The 20,347-nt window shown below is 35.7% G+C and overlaps 1 protein-coding gene across 5 annotated transcripts in view; it reads right to left on the bottom strand.

The window, feature by feature from the left end:
• The window catches only part of UBR3 (ubiquitin protein ligase E3 component n-recognin 3), a 182,350-nt gene that overhangs the window by 36,618 nt on the left and 125,385 nt on the right, over positions 1-20,347 (bottom strand). For 3 of the 5 annotated variants that reach the window (XM_058664610.1, XM_058664614.1, XM_058664612.1), the window contains 4 exons: positions 20,071-20,181; positions 16,708-16,920; positions 15,464-15,600; positions 8,334-8,419 (listed from right to left, as the gene is read on the bottom strand). In XM_058664610.1, coding sequence (XP_058520593.1) covers positions 8,334-8,419; positions 15,464-15,600; positions 16,708-16,920; positions 20,071-20,181 — 547 coding nt within the window. The remainder of the gene's footprint in view (positions 1-8,333; positions 8,420-15,463; positions 15,601-16,707; positions 16,921-20,070; positions 20,182-20,347) is intronic. The other 2 variants (XM_058664611.1, XM_058664613.1) reach the window with 1 other exon arrangement.

Genomic DNA, 20,347 nt, shown 5'->3' with positions numbered 1-20,347 from the left:
AAGTGGGGGAGGGGAAGAAAGAGATTCTCCCAAATGGCCGCAAACGGCCGGTCTGAAGCCAGGAGTCTGGAATTCCATCCAGCTCTTGGGCCGGAATACTTAGGCCGTCTGCTGCTTTCCCAGGTACGCTAGCAGGGTGACTGCTGAGAAGCAGAGCAGCCAGTGCCCATCTGACATGCAGATATTCAATGCATTGCAGGGAGTGGCTTAACCTGACTCAATTTATTCATAGATTTTTTTCTTTTAGTTTTATTTATTTATTTATTTATTTATTTTGGAAAGGCAAATACACAGAGAGAAGAGATACAGAGAGAAAGATCTTTCATCTGCTGGTTTTACTCTCCAAGTGGCCACAATGGTTGGAGCTAAGTGGATCCAAAGCCAGGAGCAAGGAGCCTCTTTCAGGTCTTCCACACAGGCGCAGGGTCCCAAGACTTTGGGCCATCCTCCACTGCTTTCCCAGGCCATGAGCAGGGAGCTGGATGGGAAGTGGAGCAGTCGACACAAACCAGCACCCATTTGGAATCCCAGGGCATACAAGGCCAGGACTTTAGCCCCAAGGCTATCATGCTGAGTCCTCTAGATTTTAAAAAATATTTCATTTGAAACAGACTTTGGTAAGCAATAAATGTCAGAATTTTATCACTAAATATAAAAAAATAACAAATTATTTAAAATAACTGTCCAAGCATCACTTATCCAACAATATCTTTATGTAGCCTTATTGTTGGCAGAAATGATAAAAATAATTTTCTATAACTCAAAATTAATCTAATTATTTGAGCAACAAAAGCTATTTTTAATTGCTTATATATATCTCCACTGGGTTTCTTGCTTTGGAAAACATAGATAGGAAGTTATATATCATGATTATGCATCATTCCTTGATAAGATCATAAATTATATCAAAATCAAGTCAGAACTCCCAAAATGAAAATATCAAAGCAAGAGTTTGCCTTAGTTGGGGCTGTTATTGTAGCACAAATTAAGCCCCAGCCTGGAAAGTCAGCATCCCATGGCAGAGCACTAGTTCAAGACCTAGCTGCTGTACTTCTCATCCATTCCCAGCTGAAGTGCCTAGGAAAACAGTGGAAGATGTCCAAGTACTTGGGCCTCAGCTACTCAAATGGAGCCCAGGTTCCTGGCTTTGGCATGGGCCAGCTCTGGCTGTTGTAATCATATGGGAAGTGAATGGAAGAACTCTGTCTCTCCTCACACTCTATTAAATTAATATTTTTTTGAAAATTTATTTGAAAGGCACGGTGATATATTACTGCAGAGGCCAGGATGGGCCAGGCTAAAGCGAAGAACCTTTTTTAGGATGTCTCAGGTGGGTGCAGTAGCCCAAGGACTTGGAGGTCATCTTTCACTGTTTCCTTAGTCACATTAGCAGGGAGCTGGGTTAGAAGTGGAGATGCCAGGACACAAATTAGCACCCATGTAGAATGCCAGCATTGCAGGCAACAGCTTAACACCACTGGCGACCAATAAAGTAAGTCTTTAAAAAAAAAAAACAGCTTGCTTTAGCTTCTCTTTACTATACAGTTCATCTATCTATAAAACCACAGAATCCATTTGAGAAGTAAACTTGGGCTTCTTTTTATTCTTAAGATTAATCAATTTATTTAATAGAAAGGCAGGGTGATGAAGAAAGTGGGCAAGATCTTTGATCCTTTGGTTCATTCCACAAATTGCTGCAATTAGCCACTGAACTAGGATAATACCAAGAGCGCAGAACTCCATCTGGGTCTTCAGCATGGGTGACAGGAGCCCAAACACTTGAATCATCTTCCACTGCCTTCCCAGTTGCTTGTGTAGGGAACTGGATTCAAAGAGAATGATTGCGCTGCAAGCAGCAGCTTAACCATACACAAGGCTATGAACTGAATTCTTAGTTGAACACAAAAATAAGCGGAAAGCCTCAGTCTAAAGATATGGAAGAATGTTCTATTTTAAAATAAATATATTTTACATTATGCACTAAATTAGTAATTTATGAAATGACACTGAAAGTTCAACAATTTCTACTTGAGAAATACACTTTAAAATGACATGGAAAAATAGAAATTTCCTATACATTTTCAAATCCTTTGAATAAAAAAAAGAGAAAAAAAGAGCAATGTAAAAAAATTTTTAAATAAACTTGTAGCTCCAATGTTTGTATCTGCTTTACCCTGTATTTGTTGCTAACCATGTTGTTGGTACTTACCACTTTATACATTAGTTTATAACAAAAACTCTAAATCTCACTTATCTTTTGAAGTCTTACTTAAATGTCATGCCAACCAAAAGTTTTATAGGTTCCATAGACAGATTCTCAAAAGCTACAATTTCCTGGAATCTTACACTCCGTAGAACTTGACACTTTCAGGGCTGGCATTGTGGTATAGCAAATTAAGTCTCTGCAATGCTGGATTCCTACATGGGCACTGGTTGGATCCCAGATACTCCAGTACTGATCTACTTCCTTGCTAATGTGCCTGGGAAAGCCGTGAAAGATGACCCAAGTCCCTGGGCCCTTGTGCCCACACGTAAGCTCCCAGCTTTGGTGTGGCCTAGCTATGGCTATTGCAGCCATTTGGGGAGTGAACCAGCAGATGGAAATCTCTTTTTCTCTTTCTCTCTCTTGAAATTCTGAATTTCAAATACATAATTTTTAACAAATCTTCTAGAAAAAAGAAAATGCTCTACCTTACAGTAAATTATCTAGAACTCATTTCACCTTCAGAATAAAATACCCTAAATTCGTAATCTTCTCTGGTGGCTAAGGAGGCAGGTCTAGAGCTCACAGGCAGGAATAATCTGTATAAGAGAATTTACAGGACTACACAGCAGGGGTCCCAGGGGAGCCAGGGAGTAAATGTGAGGAATAAAGAAGTGGTTATTCAGGGCAAAAGGCCCCAGGACTTGAGAAAACGAATTTGGGGTAACTCTAAACAACAACAGGATTCGCAGTGAGCAGCTAACAAAAGGAACTTGATGATCGACCCAGGAGGGAAACAATGGGTTCCCCCCTCCTGGGTCACTGCTCCCGCGGGAGGACATGATAACTTGGAGAGGGGCTGGGGTGGCTAGACAGAGAGGAACGCAACAATATCTGTGGGGGCTGGATGATCGAGCTGCTTAGTCAGAACTAAGCTTTGAAACCCAGGGACAAGTGCAAGAGCTAGATGGGATGTGGGACAGACTGGACTAGTCTGCTATACACACAGGCGGACCAGGATAGGGGGCGGGCCTGGTGGGGGTTATTGTGGGTCGCCCCGACTAGGCTGCAGCCCCCACTGGCTGACGCAAGTGCCGAGTACGTGCTGGGCAGAACCAACCTAGTCTGCAGCACCCACTGGTTCCAGAGCAACTCCAGTCCGAAAACAAACCAGCCCAGGAATTGCACCTACAAGCTGATTGTGGCGATGACCAGCTGGACTCAGAACCCTAGCCAAGAAAAGATAGAGGACAGAATGGGTCAATCAACCATCTCAGATATATGTTGGCAGCGAAAACCGGGCGAATAAAGACTCTATGATGGACAGTGTCAACCAGTGAACTCTACAACGACCTCATCAAAATGGGAGTGGCGAGACTGGTAGTGATTCATATCTAGAGAAATATTAAAACCACTTGGGGTCGATCGCAGCTAAATAGTCTACCCAAGAAGCTGTACATTCCATCTGGACAATGAGCAGCCGGACTATGTGCTTAGCATCTGTTTGCCAGGGAAGAATCTTGATTGAATTTGAACTGTAAAGCTGCAACGGGGTGGGGGGGGGTCCACCGTGGGGGAGGGGCGTGGGGAGGGGTGGGGGGAACCCCAGAGCCTATGAAACGGTCACATAATGCAAAATAATTAATAATTAATAAAAAAATAAATTAAAAAAAAAAGGAACTTGAGGAGGAGCAGGAGGGTTAGCTTGGCAGAGCCTGGAGAGATCTGAACACAACAGCACACAGCAGGAACTTTCTGATTGAGCCCATGTGCACAAGGTCTAAAGGTTCCGCATCCATTAGCACATTTAAGATGGCAATGGATATGTTTCACGTAACTGAGATTTACAGTCAGTCAGAAGAGCTTGGTTCAAGCACAAGCTCTGACATTTTCCAGATGTGTGACTCGACAAGACAACTACTCTTTCAGTTTCCTTTTTTACGAAAAAGACATTTAGAGAGAAACTGATTTTGGAGAGAAAGCATTGGCCTGGTGGTAAAGGTGCCTTGGATCCTGTGTCAGAATGCCTGGGTCCAACACCCAGCTCCAGGTCCTGCTCCAGCTTCCTGTTAATGCAGACCTGGGAGGCAGTGCTGAAGACTTCAAGGAATCCTGCCCCTGCCACGCACCTGGGAGTCTCTGGCTCCTAGTTTCAGCCATAGCCAGGGGTCTATGCAGGCGTTTGGGAGATGAATCAGCAGATGGAAGCTCAAATATACATGCCTGTACAATCAGATCAATAACTTTCCAAAGCAAAAACTTTAACTGTGATGGACATTGGTAGTTTTAACTCAATTTTTGAAAAATCTGTTTGAACATGTATTATTAACTGCTACAGATGCACTTCATTTTATTTGATCTGGCAGTGTAAATATGGGCAAGAATATTTTCTGCTTCTGTTGTTATATAAAGAACACTTTTCTTCATCCTACCCTAAGTGTGACTCTGTGTGGGCACTTGCATATTTACACATGCCCATAATTATACACTAGACATTACTCAATGCTTCCTAGAAAAAATCTGCTAACAATTTTTCTGACTAAATGAATCCTTAGTTTCATCAATAAAGTGCAAAGACATAGTCTTCCAAAAGTGCAATGTTCTTGGAATGGATAAAATAAAATTTCCCTTATCATTTGCTTGTTACTATTGTATTTTCCCAATCACCATCCCCAAACACAGTATGGAGAAAATAACAATGTTTAAAAATGAAATATCTAGGGACCAGTGCAGTGGCTTACCCAAGTAATGCTCTACCTCAAGGCATTCCATATGGGCACCAGTTTGTCTCCCAGCTGCTTCACTTCCAATCCAGCTCCCTGCTTATAAACTGGGAAAGCAGCAGAGCTTGGCTCAAGCCCTTGGGCTACTGTACCCACATGGGAGACTTGGAGGAAGCTCTTGGCTCCAGACTTTGGATCAGCTCAGCTCTGACCATTACAACAACTTGGGAGTGAACCAGAGGAAGGAAGAACTTTCATTCTTTCCTTCTCTTTGTAAACCTGCCTTTCTAATAAAAATAAATAAATCTTTTTTTTAAGATGAGATATCTAGGCACAGGTGCTTAACCTAGTGACTAGATGTCCTTGTCCCACATCAGAATACCTAGGTTCCATGCCCAGGTCTGGCTCCTGACTCCAACTTTTTACTAGCAAAGAACATGGGAGGCAACAATGACGATCCAAACCAACCAGTTCCTAGTTTGGGCAAGGCCAGCTCTTACTTTCTCAGGAAATAGAGGAATGATACTAGTAGATGAGAACTTAGCCTCTCTTTCTGTCTCTGCCTCAAAAATATATTCAGAAGTCAAATAAAATATTTAAAAGGTAACGACTTAAACTCATCAATCAAACATCACAGATTAGCAGACTGGATTAAAAAACAAAACCAATCTATTTGTTGCCTACAGGAGACACATCTCACCAACAAAGATCAGTGGAAAGTATATCTCCATGGATTTTGATTTTTTTTGTTCTTAGTTTCATCTCTTCAAAACACTTTTTTCTGAATAAATTCTTCAGTGACTCATAGATCATACAGTAGCATCATTTTCTTCAACAAAGTTTTTTTTTTTTCATTTCTTGAGTGACACATTAGTCATTCAGTAGCATGTTCTTTAACTTCATGATGTTAATTTCTTTTTTTTTTTCTTCCTGTTGTTGATTTTGTTTTGTGGCTTTTCATTTAAGGGGATGTACAGTAACTGTGTAATGCAAACTATCACATCCAGATGTGAGAATACAATGCAGGATGCAGCTCCACTTCCAGACAAAGATGGACACCCACTGAACCTGTTTACTGTATCTTAACAGGATGCTAGACTCTGCCACTGTCCATGCCCACAATGATGGACATATGATTGTGTATAAAGAACTAAACTATAGTAATGATATAAGGAAACTCAGGAGGGAGGAAAATGGAGAGGGGATAAGGGAAATCCCTGGGCCTAAGGAACTGTATCATAAAATGATCATAATAAAAAGAAATAAAAAATTTTTAAAAAGTAATGGATAAGGCCTGGTATGGTACCCTAGTGGATAAAGTCCTTTCCCTCAATGCACTGGGATCCCATACGGGCACTGGTTTATATACTGGCTGCTCCACTTCCCTTCCAGCTCCCTGCTTGTAGCCTGAGAAAGCAGTGGAGGACGGCTCAAAGACTTGGGACCCTGTACCCACGTAGGAGACCCGAAGAAGCTCCTGGCTCCTGGCTTTGGATCAGCTCAGCTCCAGCTGTTGGGGCCACTTGGGAAATGAATCAATGGATGGAAAATCTTTCTCTCTGTCTCTCCTTCTCTCTGTAAATCTGCCTTTCCAATAGAAATGATTTTTTTAAAGGTAATGGGTAGTAATGAATAGGAAAAGGAAAATACAAATGAGGATTCCCTAGAAAAAAAAAGATCAATTTTTTTTTTTGCTTCTTTAATACTATTGCAGCTCCACTGAAAGAAGAAAAAAAAAAGGCATTTTGCTTTTTGATCAATTTAAGTCTTGGTGTTCAATTTAAATTAGGTTTGAAGTAGACTATAGTAACTAACACATTAAATTTATATGCTTGTGCAACAATGATATCTTATACAACATATAAATGCTGTATATACTATTTGGATGGCATATAAAGCTGCTTATTATACTTTAAATAGTATATAAGTAATTAAAGAATAGTAACTCATGCAAAATCTAAACATAGTATTAACTTGTATTAAGAGTGAACTTCATCATGATCATTTCTATATTGACACATAACAACCTTGTTGCTGAAGCAGAAAACCATCTGAAAGAAGCTATCAATTTAGAAATTTAAATTGAAATTGAAACTGGTAATTCAAGTACCTATCACTTAGAATTTCACTATTTTTGGGTTCTGGATGAATTTTGGACAAATTTTAAGTATCTCAGAGAGGAAAAAAAAGAAGCATATATTTTATCACATAGCTGAATTCCTTTTCTAAACACTTTCTACAGCTACAATTTCGGAATGTCAGTTCATGTCAAAAAGCAAGGAAGACTAATTTGGATGACTGCAATGATGGTAGCTACTAATGCAAACGGATGAGTTACTGAAACTCCTGTGTAGCAACAACTTACCCTATAAAACATTCCATTAGAACACTAAGTATAAATAGGACCAGGTCCTTACAAAAGGGGGTCAATACATACTAAAATATTCATTAAAAAAAAATTTCCAAAACTTAACTTCCAGGAATCAAGTAGAAATTCAAAACAACATAACTTAAAAGAATTTTGAAAATATCACAGCTGAAATTTCACAAATATTTAAATATCTTTATGTCAGAAATTTTAAAGTGCTTTTAGTCACTCCTTTGGTTATAAACCAATCAAACACAGGTATATAATTTTTAAGAACTGTTACTGTTGTAGTAAGAAAACATATCATTTTAAAATTTCTTAAAACAATGCATGATTTCTTTAAATAAATTGTACTGTGTAATATTTTAACTCCAGTGATTTGGAGCAATAATTGGCTACACTCTCACAATAATCCCATGCATGCATGCATGCTTGTTAGTTTTCTAAAGAATTAAACAGTGATATGATCAAAACAATACTCATGAAAAATCTACCTTAAGTTCCAACTTACACTTCCCTCTGATATAATTTACAAATAATGTTCAAGACTGATGCTCATTTTATAGCATATAGTATATACATATATCAAAGCAAGCATCCATAATTTTAATAATCAATACATGCATCACACTACAAAACAAATACCTCCATTAATTAACAGTAACAATAGGAACTTGCAGGCAACATAGCCTTTATTAAAAGATTTTTCATCAACTCAATGTAAAACAATTTAAAAGAGTAAGATCAAGGACAATTCTTTCTGACTTATAATAATAGTTTAAATTTGGAATGAATTAAACATGACTTACTAGTCTGATGCTTATTTATTGAGAAAGCATGGTATTAAAAGGGCTAGAAATCATAGTATAAAAAACTTTTAAGTACAAAATTAACCTGATAAAGTTTATATCACTACCAAAACTTATAATTTTTATATAACACAAACAACAGAATTCACCAGAAGACCACTTTGCCTGTATATGATTTCAGAAATTACATAATCATAAATTTTTGAAAAATAGCAGTGTTTAGTACTTACTTAAACAAGACCTTTTACCAGTTGTGCTTGCTCCACCTGAACACAAATTACCTCCTCGGTGAATCAATTCCAGTTCCAAATTGGTTCTAAAAGTAAAGTATTAAAGTGTATCTTGGTCATTAGGCTGAAGAGGTTTTTTTTAGGCTTTATTGACATGTCTGAAACAACCTAAATAATAAAAGTTCTCCAACTTTATTATTTGCAAAACCATAATTTATGTAGTAACCATATTTCATCTGATATTTAGAAAAAAATAGGGAACAGTTTATCCATCCTTAATTGTCCTAATACCTACATACGTATCTGCAAAAAAAAAACTGCACACATTATGAAATAACTGTTGCCAAGACCTAACTGTTAGCAAATAATAAAAACTAGACCTTAAAAAAAATTGCAGCATATCTCATAAACCTGCATTTAAATCTGATGAAAGCATTTGTATTCCAACTGTCAGCCAATGGGTAGTGACCACTGTCATATAAAACACCAGGGCATACCAATTTTTCTATGAGAGAAATGATTATCACTCATTGGAGCTTAGATGATATCTGAAAATCAATATTAAAGAAACAAAATCACCAGGACCAAAGTGGCTATTAATAACACATAACAAATAGCAGTTTCTTTTATGGACATCTAAAATTTTATTTTATGAAAATATATTTTTAACTATTGGCAATGCTCAAAACTAATGTTTTCTTATAGATATGAAATTTGCAATGCTCAAAACTAATATTTTCTTATAGATATGAAATTCACTTAGTAATTACTAGCTTACAGAATGGCAATAATTAGTATAATGACATTTCAGAAATTAAAGTAGTATAGTTTAAAGATTTTCTCAGAAACAATAAAACCAATGATGCAAAAATAATAAAAATTCTCAGTGATATTGAAATTGCATTTTAATTGAACAACATTTATGCATGTAAATACATTTGTATTTTCTACAACTAAACTTACTATGTTATATGCAACCTATGCATTTGGCATTACTAGTGAAGTAGCTCCCTCCCCTTTAAAAAAAAAGGTGAAGTCGCATGCTTACTTTTTGCAAATGCATTCAAAGCTAAATATTAATCTCTTTTATTTGAAACATTTTGAAGTTGTTTGGCTTATACTCTGAATATCAAATATTTCATATATTTACTTAGAAATGCAAGTTACTAAAAATATGAAAATCCCAAGTCTGTACACTCGCCACCCATTTCTAACGAACGCTTTAATCCTCTCTTCTCAAGGGGGGAAAGCAATTTAACATTGATAATGTTCCTGCTCAGAGCTCCATCTGGTTGTCGCTGATAAGGGCATCTGTGTGACAAGGGAATTTTCCACCCTTCAGGCGATTTGCATTGCTCACTGAACTTCTAAAAACCTACCAGCAAGGAAGCAGGGACAAGGATTTCATATTAGTGGACAGAAAGCGAGCGGAGACCAGCATGTGTTCCTTCATCAGGGGAATATAAATGAGATCAATATATTTTGTTTTCACAAATCTTCTGTTGCCTAATCTGTAGAAAAAAATTAATGGCTATATTCTCTTATAAAAACTAGGATTTCCTAGATAGTACTTTTAAGAGAGCTAACCAGAAACATACACAATTCTAGCAAATCAATGACAAAACCAAAATTTCAACTTTTTACTGCACCGTCTTTTTAAAAAATTCATTAAAAGATAATAAATCTATTTATTTAATCACCAAATTTAATGTTTTAAAGGATAATAAATATGTTACAAGGAATTTCATTTTGAAGAATACTTGAAAAAAAACGCTACTAAATCTAATAATTTAAGTTTGTGGTTGAATGATTTCCTGTGCAACATCCCTTCTAAATTTAAAAAAAAAGTACATAACCAAAGGATCACTAAAGACAAAATACCTATGATTTGAAAAGCCAGTATGCTAGAGGCCCTAATCATCAACTTTTTCATATTTCACTTACATCAAAATTGGTTCTTGCAGACTTGCTAAAAATAAGCACACAAATGGGCCCTACATACCATACCTGTCTTCCACTTCACTGGTGAATATCAAAACACAACACCCTCTTTCTGTCCTCCTGGATGGATAATGTAAAAATAAACAGCAAGTGGAAGCTTTCTGAGCTTTATGCTCTTATAAAAAAAACAGACTATTTTCTAACGTAAATACATTAAAATTAGTTTGGAAGAAAAAAGAAGGGAAAATTTCTACACTTGAAAAGAATTCGGAGAGACTGCTGATAGCGGCCATCCAGATATATGTCCACGTAAAACCTCTTTTAATTATGCTCCAGTTGCTCACATTACCAAAAGTTACTTTTCCTAATAGCCTCTCTTCAGCACTCACCTCTGTTATTAGAGCCAAGATTTGAAAAAGAAATGTTCCCACAGTTGATTTTCCATATTCTGAGCTTTATTATCTGAAGATGCCAACTAAAAATATTTGAGGGCAGATGTTTGGCCCAGCAGTTGAGATCCCTGCATTCCCTAGGAGAGTGCCTGGGTTTAAGTGTTAGTCACCTCCTGATCTGAACTCCCCACTAACAAACATCCTGGGAGAAAGCAGGAAATGGCTCAAGCACTTGGGTCCCTGCCACTCACTTGGGGAGACTGAGTTCCTAGCTAAGGAGTTGGCCCTGGCACAGTTTCAGCTGTTGCGGCTTCTGGAGAATAAATCAACTGGTGGAAGACTCTTGTCTCTAAATTTGCCTTCTAACTAAATAAGTAAAACATTTTTTTAAAGAAAATAGTCAATAGAAAATTATGCCTGTATTACACACAGCCTTTTTATTTGGCCATTATTCTCTAAACAATATAGTGTACTAATAAATATTGGCATAAGATCTGCTTTGTATTATGTAATTTAGAGATGATTTCAAGCATAAGTGATATACAAATACTACCCTATTTTATATAAGGCAACTGAGTCAACTGTGTATCTACAAATTTTGATATTTGGAGTTCTTAAACCAATCTTCTACAGATACCAAGGGGAGTAAGTACATACATGCACACACAGAGATATTCAAACACATAGTGGCATGGTCTTTTTCTTTTCTCTTAAATACAAGTACACACACACACACACACACACACACACACAAAAGGCAAGGCAAGGCTTCTGGGAAAATATCTGGGTTCAAGACCCCAGTCTACCACTTAAAACTGGTTAAACAAGTTACACAAATCTTCAGAGAAAATAAATTCTTCATCCAAACTAAGGAACTACGTTTTATAAGATCCAGCTCAAGTTCTAGCTCATCCAGAAAGCTTTCCTGGGGAAGGAAACACTTACACATACACTGTATTTCAATTTGTTCATCTTCCCTTTCGAAGTTCTACAATACTTTATTTGATATTTTATTGTCTCACATAGGCTAATGTATATAGTAGTCCCTCAGTATGGGAGAAATTGGTTTCAGGATCCTTCACCTTATTCCCCACCAACTGTGCTCCATTGTAGATATCAAAACCTGAGAATGTTCAAGTGCCTCATATAAAATGGCAAAAGTATTTGCATATGAATTATTCACAGTAACCTGTACACTTCAGATCATTCCTAGCTACTTATAATACCTAAAATGACAGGGGAAAAACTACAGAGGTAGTTTTTTTAAATAACAATTTTATTTATTAGAAAAGCAAAGAGTCAGAAAAACAGCTCACAACTGCCAGAATACACTCAAATTCTTGGAACAACCACTGGGGGTGAACCATCAGAAGCTGGGAGCCAGAAGTTCAATCTGGTCTCCCCAGGTGCCCCATGTGAGTGATAAGAACCCAATCACTTGAACCATTTCTTGCTGCTTCCCAGGGTCTGCAATAATAAACAGCTTCAGTCAGGAGGACAGATGAAACTCAAACCCATTTTTCCAAATATGGGCATCTCAAATAATGACTTAATCATTAGGCCAAATGCTCACCCCACTGTTTGAATACTTTCAACATGCAGTTGGTTGAATTTATGGATATAAAATTCATGGATAGGAAGGTTTTCAACACTAATTTCCTAGGGAGCAAGAATCATTTCATCAATGGCTCCCAAGTGCACGATGGTTCCTGGCAAAGGTTCTGCTATAGAAACAATGAGATACTCCAGTCTCTGTAATTCATGCCCTTTCTGCTGTTGCCCCCTCCATTTTCCTAAACCTAAGCAGCAAACCAAAAGCTTAAAAATTTTAAAAAAGGATTTTTAGGAAAAAAATATTTATTTTTAAAAACAATTCACAATTTGCTACCTAAGCAAACATTCTTACCATTAACAATTAGTTCACACTTTAGTTTAGTTCACACAATTAGTTTACACTTTAATTAATGTGTGAAATAAGGTGCATTCATTCTTTTGAGTACTTAACCCACTAATTTCAGTTACTGTTTCATCTTTTTTCCATTTCTATATAGGCTAAGTGCTACTCACCAATACCTCAAGGTTATATCTAGCCTGAGTCCAAAATAATCCTTGAAATAAACCAATTACTACAATTTGTGTTGTTTATTGTTTCAATAATGAAATAATTGGTATTGAAGTAAAAAAAAAATAAGTTATTTCCCCAAATTAACTTTCTATACTCCAGTTGAATGGCTGATATTTGCAACAGAATGGAAACTTGAAAAAATTATTTCTGATTAATTTTTAAAAGATATTTCAAAAATTTTTTCTCTGTTCATGACAGAAAGTCATTCATGCAAGTTTTGAAAGGTTTCATCATGCAAATAAAACTAAAAACCGAGACATGCATTATCCTACCCCCCAAAAAAACTCTATAACAATTACTGAATAAAATGGCTTTCCAGACAAGTTATCTACCAGAGTACTTCACTTGTAAACAACAAAAACCTAAGCTTCCTAGACATTAAACAAATTACTTATTCAACTACAAGAAATTTAACTTTGAGAAATTAGGATTATATTTCATTCAAATTATAAATGCTAAAAATTTCAAGTTCTAATAAATTATGAATTTGAGAATCACTACATATCACTCAAAAGCTAAATAATTCAAAGTAAGTTTGTTAATAAACATTATATTTAAATATTTCACTATTGCTACACACTTTATTGTTCCACTTTTAATAAATATTTCTACAACTGTTTATGAAATATGCTACATGTCTGGCATAAGATAATTGCAATGATTTTGTTCCTTGTCTTGGGTAAATTACCGCTAATTCAAGAAGTATACAAGCATGTATTTTTCTTTCAATTCATGTGCAGTCGATTTTTGAATCAATCTGTTTTATATCTGTTTTTGGTCTAATGATAAGTAAAAGTTAGCAGATGCAACCTAATACAAGGATGTTGCAATGTCCTGGGAAATTCCAACCAAGGATACTGAGGTTTTTAAGAGTTACATACTTCTAGTTTTAAAATCACTCATGTTGCTTTAGAGTATCACCAACAATCAGAGACGATAGGAAGAATTTATATTTGCTTCTCTATCTACACCCTCAGTTCACTTGACACCTATATGTGATTCTCTATAAAACAGAAAACCAAAGCATGTTGATCTAAAACATCTCTCAGTACAAGCTTTATTCTATAAATTATGTATTTCCATCCAAACATAGGGATCTAACATTTCTGCTAACTTATATTTAAATCAAATTACCTATCAAAATCATAGAAAATCCCCTTCTACAGACTATTCCCATTCAACCAGGATTTTCGTATAAAGTCAACTCTAAAAAGGCATAATAGATGACCTGCAAAAATGTGTAAACACACGAACACACATACGTGAATGCAAGGGACTCCAATAACTTCATGGAAAATTCACTTAATCTTTAATTTCATTTTCCACCAACTTTTTAAAGCTCTACTTTCAACTCAATCTTTTGTAATGTTATAATATTGTACATAAATCTCATAAAATGGTAACCCCCAATGAAATTAAATCATATTTAATTGAGTTGTCATGTAATTATACTTTATTGCAAGTATGCAATCATTGATAATTTTTCAGAAACAAAATCTTATATTAACTGATACTGTCCCTGACAGCATTCTGTATAAACAATAGTCTAAGGACATGCAGTCTGTAAGTTATTTTTCTGTCAACCTGTGTCTAGCATTTGTATTCTAAGACCAAAGCCTAATGGCCCTTATCTTGAGTTCTAACACTGCAATTCAAGTCTGTTGCCATTTTTACTTAATGTACTAAAGACTACATAATGACTTTTAGTCATCTTCCGTTCTAGAATGGAGCAGAGAGAGAACAGCCACAAAGAACCACATTCACAATATGACTGACAGAAGATGGACACAGAAGAGGAAAAAAGGATAGTAATTGAAAAAACAATAAACCTTTACTCAAAAGATCTGAGTTCCATACCTGTTCTATCGCTAACTTGAATTTGATTTCAAGTTCACATTCTCTCTAAATCTGACCTGCGACAACACTGTTTCTTATCTATTACAACACTGGTTGATAAAAATACAAAGTGTGCTTCTAGAGACAGCCAAGGATTTATAATACCAATTTTGGTAGAATGTGTCCACACATCATCCCACTTGTGCCCACTCCTTCCCTACTTGCTACTTTCATGGTTCTCCATTTTCATTCAGTTGAATTCTCGAAAACTTCTACTGCAAACTTTTGCATAGGTTTTAAACACTGACTCATCCAATCAAACTAAACATAAAGGATGATAAACATTTCATTCTGTCTCCTTGAGCTCCCTACTCACTACAAATAGAGACTTAAAAGATACTTAATCACTAGAATTCTTTTCCCTCATCTGACTGATGAAACTAACTATAATCTTCTAGGATATTAAGAGAGCTTTCACTAGGTTAAAACAAGCAAAATAAGCTATTTTACTTATTATTCATCTTTTAACCCATAAATTTAAATTGTTCAATACATCAGTGTTTTTAGTTTTCAGTATCACTGCTTTTTAACAGAGCTTCATATATAACCAATTTGAGATACATTTCTATTCCAAAATATTGATAGTATACTTCTTGCCATATATCCTCTAATTCTTAATAACACTTACCCAAATATTTTATAAAATAAAAGCTCTTCAGGAACTAATACTAGCCGTAAGTTAAACCAATATTAAAAACATTAATCTATAAAAATTCACTGAACAATAAGACAAGCCAGTAATAATAAACATAAAAATATATACTATATATACCTACCTAGCAACAGAGTACATAAAGAGAAAATCGTTGTCTGGTGAGCCAGGGGTCTTGCTATAATCTCTGTATTTCTTCTGAGTAGTATTTTTAATATCTTTCATTACAGATTCCATTTCCTTACTTAAGTTGGTTTCTGACTGTAAATAAAACATGAAAACAAATACATATGTGTGTGTATAGTCATTTTCACAAGTACTAAGGTTAGAATGTTTACCATACTATGAAATTAAAGTTAAAACATCAAACAAATAAAAAATACTATCTACTATAAATAATTAATGCACAAACACAAAACTAATCAAAAATTCTTTTAAGATTGGTCTCACATTCTAACTTTACAATGTGACTGACAACTCTGTAATCGAACTATGAACTAATCACATAAATTATATTTTAAACATATGACTGGATATCATTAAATAACACTGTTGAATAAGGTTTTCATATTTATAAAAATGGATTTATACTTGAGATAATTTTTTCAGAGAATATTATCAATAGTACTAACATTAAACATATTTTAAGCACTTAAAAATCAAATTTATAAAATAACACAGTCACAGTTTCTGAAATCAGTTTTCACTTAAGCAATGGAATTTCCAGAACATCTATGGGTTTAATGCAGAAATTTCTGTTTCTAACGTCAAACACTCACAGTTTTCATAATTAGCCACAGTTATCATTTCTCTCAGTAACCATATGATAAATCTACAACAGGAATGAACTATTTCTAAGGATTTGAACAAAAGTAATTTTGCTAAGTGGGATAAAGAATAGAGTCACAACAAATCCTATGGGAAAGAATGACATGGTGAGTGGTTTAGTCTTACATCATACATACATACATGCAGTAAAAACATAAATGTATGCAGGTATATAGATGCAGCTTCTTAATCCTAACAGAATTACAGCTAATGGACTTACTTTTAATTAGATTGTACTTTATTTTGCAAAGTACATACAGAGAGCATGACTGAGTTTGTTTTAAAACTTTCCTACATCTTTAAAGAGCCTCACTATGTCTTAAGTAATTTATGATCTGAAAGACATATATAAAAGCTGTAACAATCTAGGCTAATTATAGTCTCTGATAATCACTTAACTCTATTTTTAATAAGTACTAAAAGCAATTTCTAGTCAATGGATAAAGATTCAGAGCAAAATAGAAATTAAAAAAAAAAAAAAGAAAGAAAGAAAGAAAGTTGAGAAGCAGAGCTAAATTAAGCAGGATATTTCTGCCTTACACTGATGCTTACTGGAAAAGCTCCCGGCCGTCCCTGGAGTTCCTCCACTTCCTTTACAAGATCTTGTATGCTTTTGTTACTGGGACGTTGCCAAAGGTTATTTTCCACATGGCTTCCAGGATAGCAGGGCAGAACACTGTTAGCAAACTGCCTACAGAGGGGACATGTGAATTCTCCTTTGTCCACCGAGAAGCCTTGAAGAACTTGGTCATTCTAAAAGATGAAATAAACACAAACAGGTGAAAGGCATGTTTACAACAGGCAAAAATTATACTGTCACATGTCATAGTAAAATAAGGAACCACACAAAAGAAGACATTGCCAACATCTGTCATAAAGAAATAAATAAAATAAAGTAACACTTGCCCTCTCCAATAAACTTCTTAAATACAGCAGTCTTCTCTCATTATCATAAAGTGAAATGATGATTCAGTCAAGCAGAGATGTGGATTTATGATAAAGAATAACTAAAAAAAAAACAAGCCTTTTCTATCATGCATCTGTTTTCATGATCTAAAGTGACTACTGGGAATATTATCCTATTGCTCATATTCTTTGATGTCTGGTAGATGCTCAAAGTAAAGTAAGCCTTAAAAGAAGCCTCCAGATCTAACTACTGAACACAACCAATCACATAACTAGTTTAATGTTCGTTTCACTCTATTTTGAATCCCAAATCCTTTGACTTAAAACAATTGATTTATTCTCTCTCTGTGTCTCTTTTATACTTTTGGGCATTAATTTTTAAAGTTCTTAAAAATGGAACACTACTGCTTCCTGAAACAAATTTTACAAACATTCATTAAACTCCTAGTATGTGTCCAATGCTGTGTCAGATGATAGTACAAAGAATTCATACATTTCTGCTCTTAAGGTATTCACAATTTAAAAGTAAGGTTAAACACATTATAATTCAATAAATGCAACAAATAAGGCATCCCAGAGGAGATGTGTGAGTTAAGTTTATAGAAAACACAAGAGCATTGTACTAGAAGACTGGGACAAGGCTCCAGACATAGAACATTCTGTGATAAACTTCCCTAGAGCCTTAATTCCAAAGAAAGCTCACTATCCTCCTTGCCACAACTAAACCAGGTTCTTTCCTCAAAACTCGTGTAAAACAACCTCAATTCATTCTCCCACGCCTTTCACACCTCAACATGCTCACGTTCAGTGTTGACTTCAGATCATTATTCCTCCATGCCTGCATCTTTGTGGCTCAGACCATTCAGCAATATGGTTTTGCTCCTCCTTCACTCACTCATTGCCCTCAACCATTGCAGACCTTGGTACCCTTATCAATTTTCTTCATCAGTCAAAGTCCCTGAGTAACTGCAGAATATATGTGGGTAACTAATCGTATCATGGTCCTTCAGCAACCTGACTTCATCAGCTGCTATGGCTTTGACTTCCATTTTACTCAGCACCTGCTACCTTGTCCTGCAATGACCCCAAACTGTCTCATACCCAAAAATATTAAAATATTTTGCTCTCAGTACCTCCTTCTTTTTTGACCAGTTGATCAAATCTTTCCTATTGTTCCCACACACCATGCTCTACCACTTTAAAAGTCCTGGCAATATTTCCTACTGCCCCTTCATATGTCCTTTCATCATCTGTGACTAACAAGACTCATATAAGTAATGCAATACATATCTTTTCTAATTTTGTATTCAAACTGAGCACTACTAGTGGAAAATAGTGTCTTCTTGTTACAAATTCTTTCCAATCTCAACTAAGTTCTAAATACTACCTGACATTCTCTAATGTCCTTCTGCAGAATATAATTAAACGACATTTCAGGAGCAGAATTGAAGGAATTTGTTAGTGACTGAATATGAGAGATGAGAATTGGGAAGGAAAAAAGAGAAATGATTCTAAGTCCAGTATCTGCGAGTGCAATAATCAATGCCTTTAAAAAGTTGAACTGAAGGGGCCCGTTGGCGTGGCCTAGCGGCTAGAGTCCTCGCCTTGAACGCCCCAGGATCCCATATGGGCGCCGGTTCTAATCCCGGCAGCTCCACTTCCCATCCAGCTCCCTGCTTGTGGCCTGGGAAAGCAGTCGAGGACGGCCCAATGCATTGGGACACTGCACCCGCGTGGGAGACCAGGAGGAGGTTCCAGGTTCCCGGCTTCGGATCGGCACGCACCGGCCCATTGCGGCTCACTTGGGGAGTGAATCATCGGACGGAAGATCTTCCTCTCTGTCTCTCCTCCTCTGTGTATACCTGGCTATAATAAGATGAATAAATCTTTATATAAAAAAAAAGTTGAACTGAAGAAAAAAAGAACTTTTCAGCTATAAGAGAATGCAAAGTCAAGGGAAAGACTTTTAGTGAATTAGATATGAGCATCATAATTAACTGAGAAAAAATCAGAAAATAAAACAGCAAAATCAAAATATAGAAGAAAAAAGTTACCTCTGATGCATCAAGGCACTTAAGCTGGGGTGGGGTAGGAGGGAGGAGTAGGAGGGATACAAGCAAGGAATTCTACAGACTGAAGTTATTCCTGAACTGGCCAGGCATTGGTACCTCAAAAAGCAGAAAAGGGAAAGACTGCTTGAGGTTTACAGTCATTTGCCAAGGAGTATATTACAAGGAGACATTGTTTTCTTGATGAAACAGGAAGAGATAGAAACTGACAAGAAGAAAAAATCTGGAGGAACCCACTGGGGAACAATCTGGGCTATGCAGGGGCACAGGTTTGAAATACTTGTTGAGAGTAAAAAAGGGAACCAATCAAGGTAAATGAATTAGTAAGAAATATTTAAAGGCCATGACCCTCTTCTAAGCCACAGTTAAAAGAAAATCATTAATTTGTGACAACATCTGATCACTTCAGCTTATAATTTATCTATAATTATAATTATACATAAATTATATATTATAATTATATATTACATATTATAATTATCTATAATTTATAATTTATCTAGCAGTGCTACCTTCCTGAGTCTAAATGATTTGTAGCTATACAGTAAACTGAGCTGAGCAAAAAACAAGGCTAGGAAAGAGCTGATGTACACACAAAGGAGATAAAATACACACACACACTTTGACTCATGTGTATATGTATATATATATGTACATATGTATATATGAGTCAAAGTAAGAAATCTGAGGAATAATCACAAAAATGGTTGGATGTTAAAAATTATTGTTTTACAAATATAGCAGCAGATTCTATTAAACTATAGCCATGGAAATCACTTGTTAAATTCATAAAAAAATAGGGGGAGGAAGGGGGGAAAATCCCTCAAACTGAAGATTAAACACTGGGCTTTTTAAAGATTTAAGCTACAAAACTTAATATCTATTTATATATTTTCTCTAATCGAGAATTTTTTAATAATCAACTTACCCGTAATGATTCCATATAAGATTTATGACAATCTATATGTAATGTGTGGCCACAGGTTTGTACATAAACACCTCCTTCCCAGCCAATTGACACTGCCAAGAGGCAGGAGCTCTTCAGAAAAAAAAAAAAAGACAAAAACGTAATTAATTTTAAATAAGCATAAACATTGCTAAATATATACATATAAACATCTGTATATTTTATGTTGTTGTAATAATGTGGAGTTATTTTTTGTGTTATAACTTAATACCATACTAGATAGTAAAAGTAAAAATAT

Source organism: Ochotona princeps, chromosome 5 (genome assembly GCF_030435755.1).
Source record: "Ochotona princeps isolate mOchPri1 chromosome 5, mOchPri1.hap1, whole genome shotgun sequence".
Taxonomy (NCBI): domain Eukaryota; kingdom Metazoa; phylum Chordata; class Mammalia; order Lagomorpha; family Ochotonidae; genus Ochotona; species Ochotona princeps.
The sequence above is the reverse complement of the archived record's forward strand: the minus strand, read 5'-3'. Positions and strand labels throughout refer to the sequence as shown.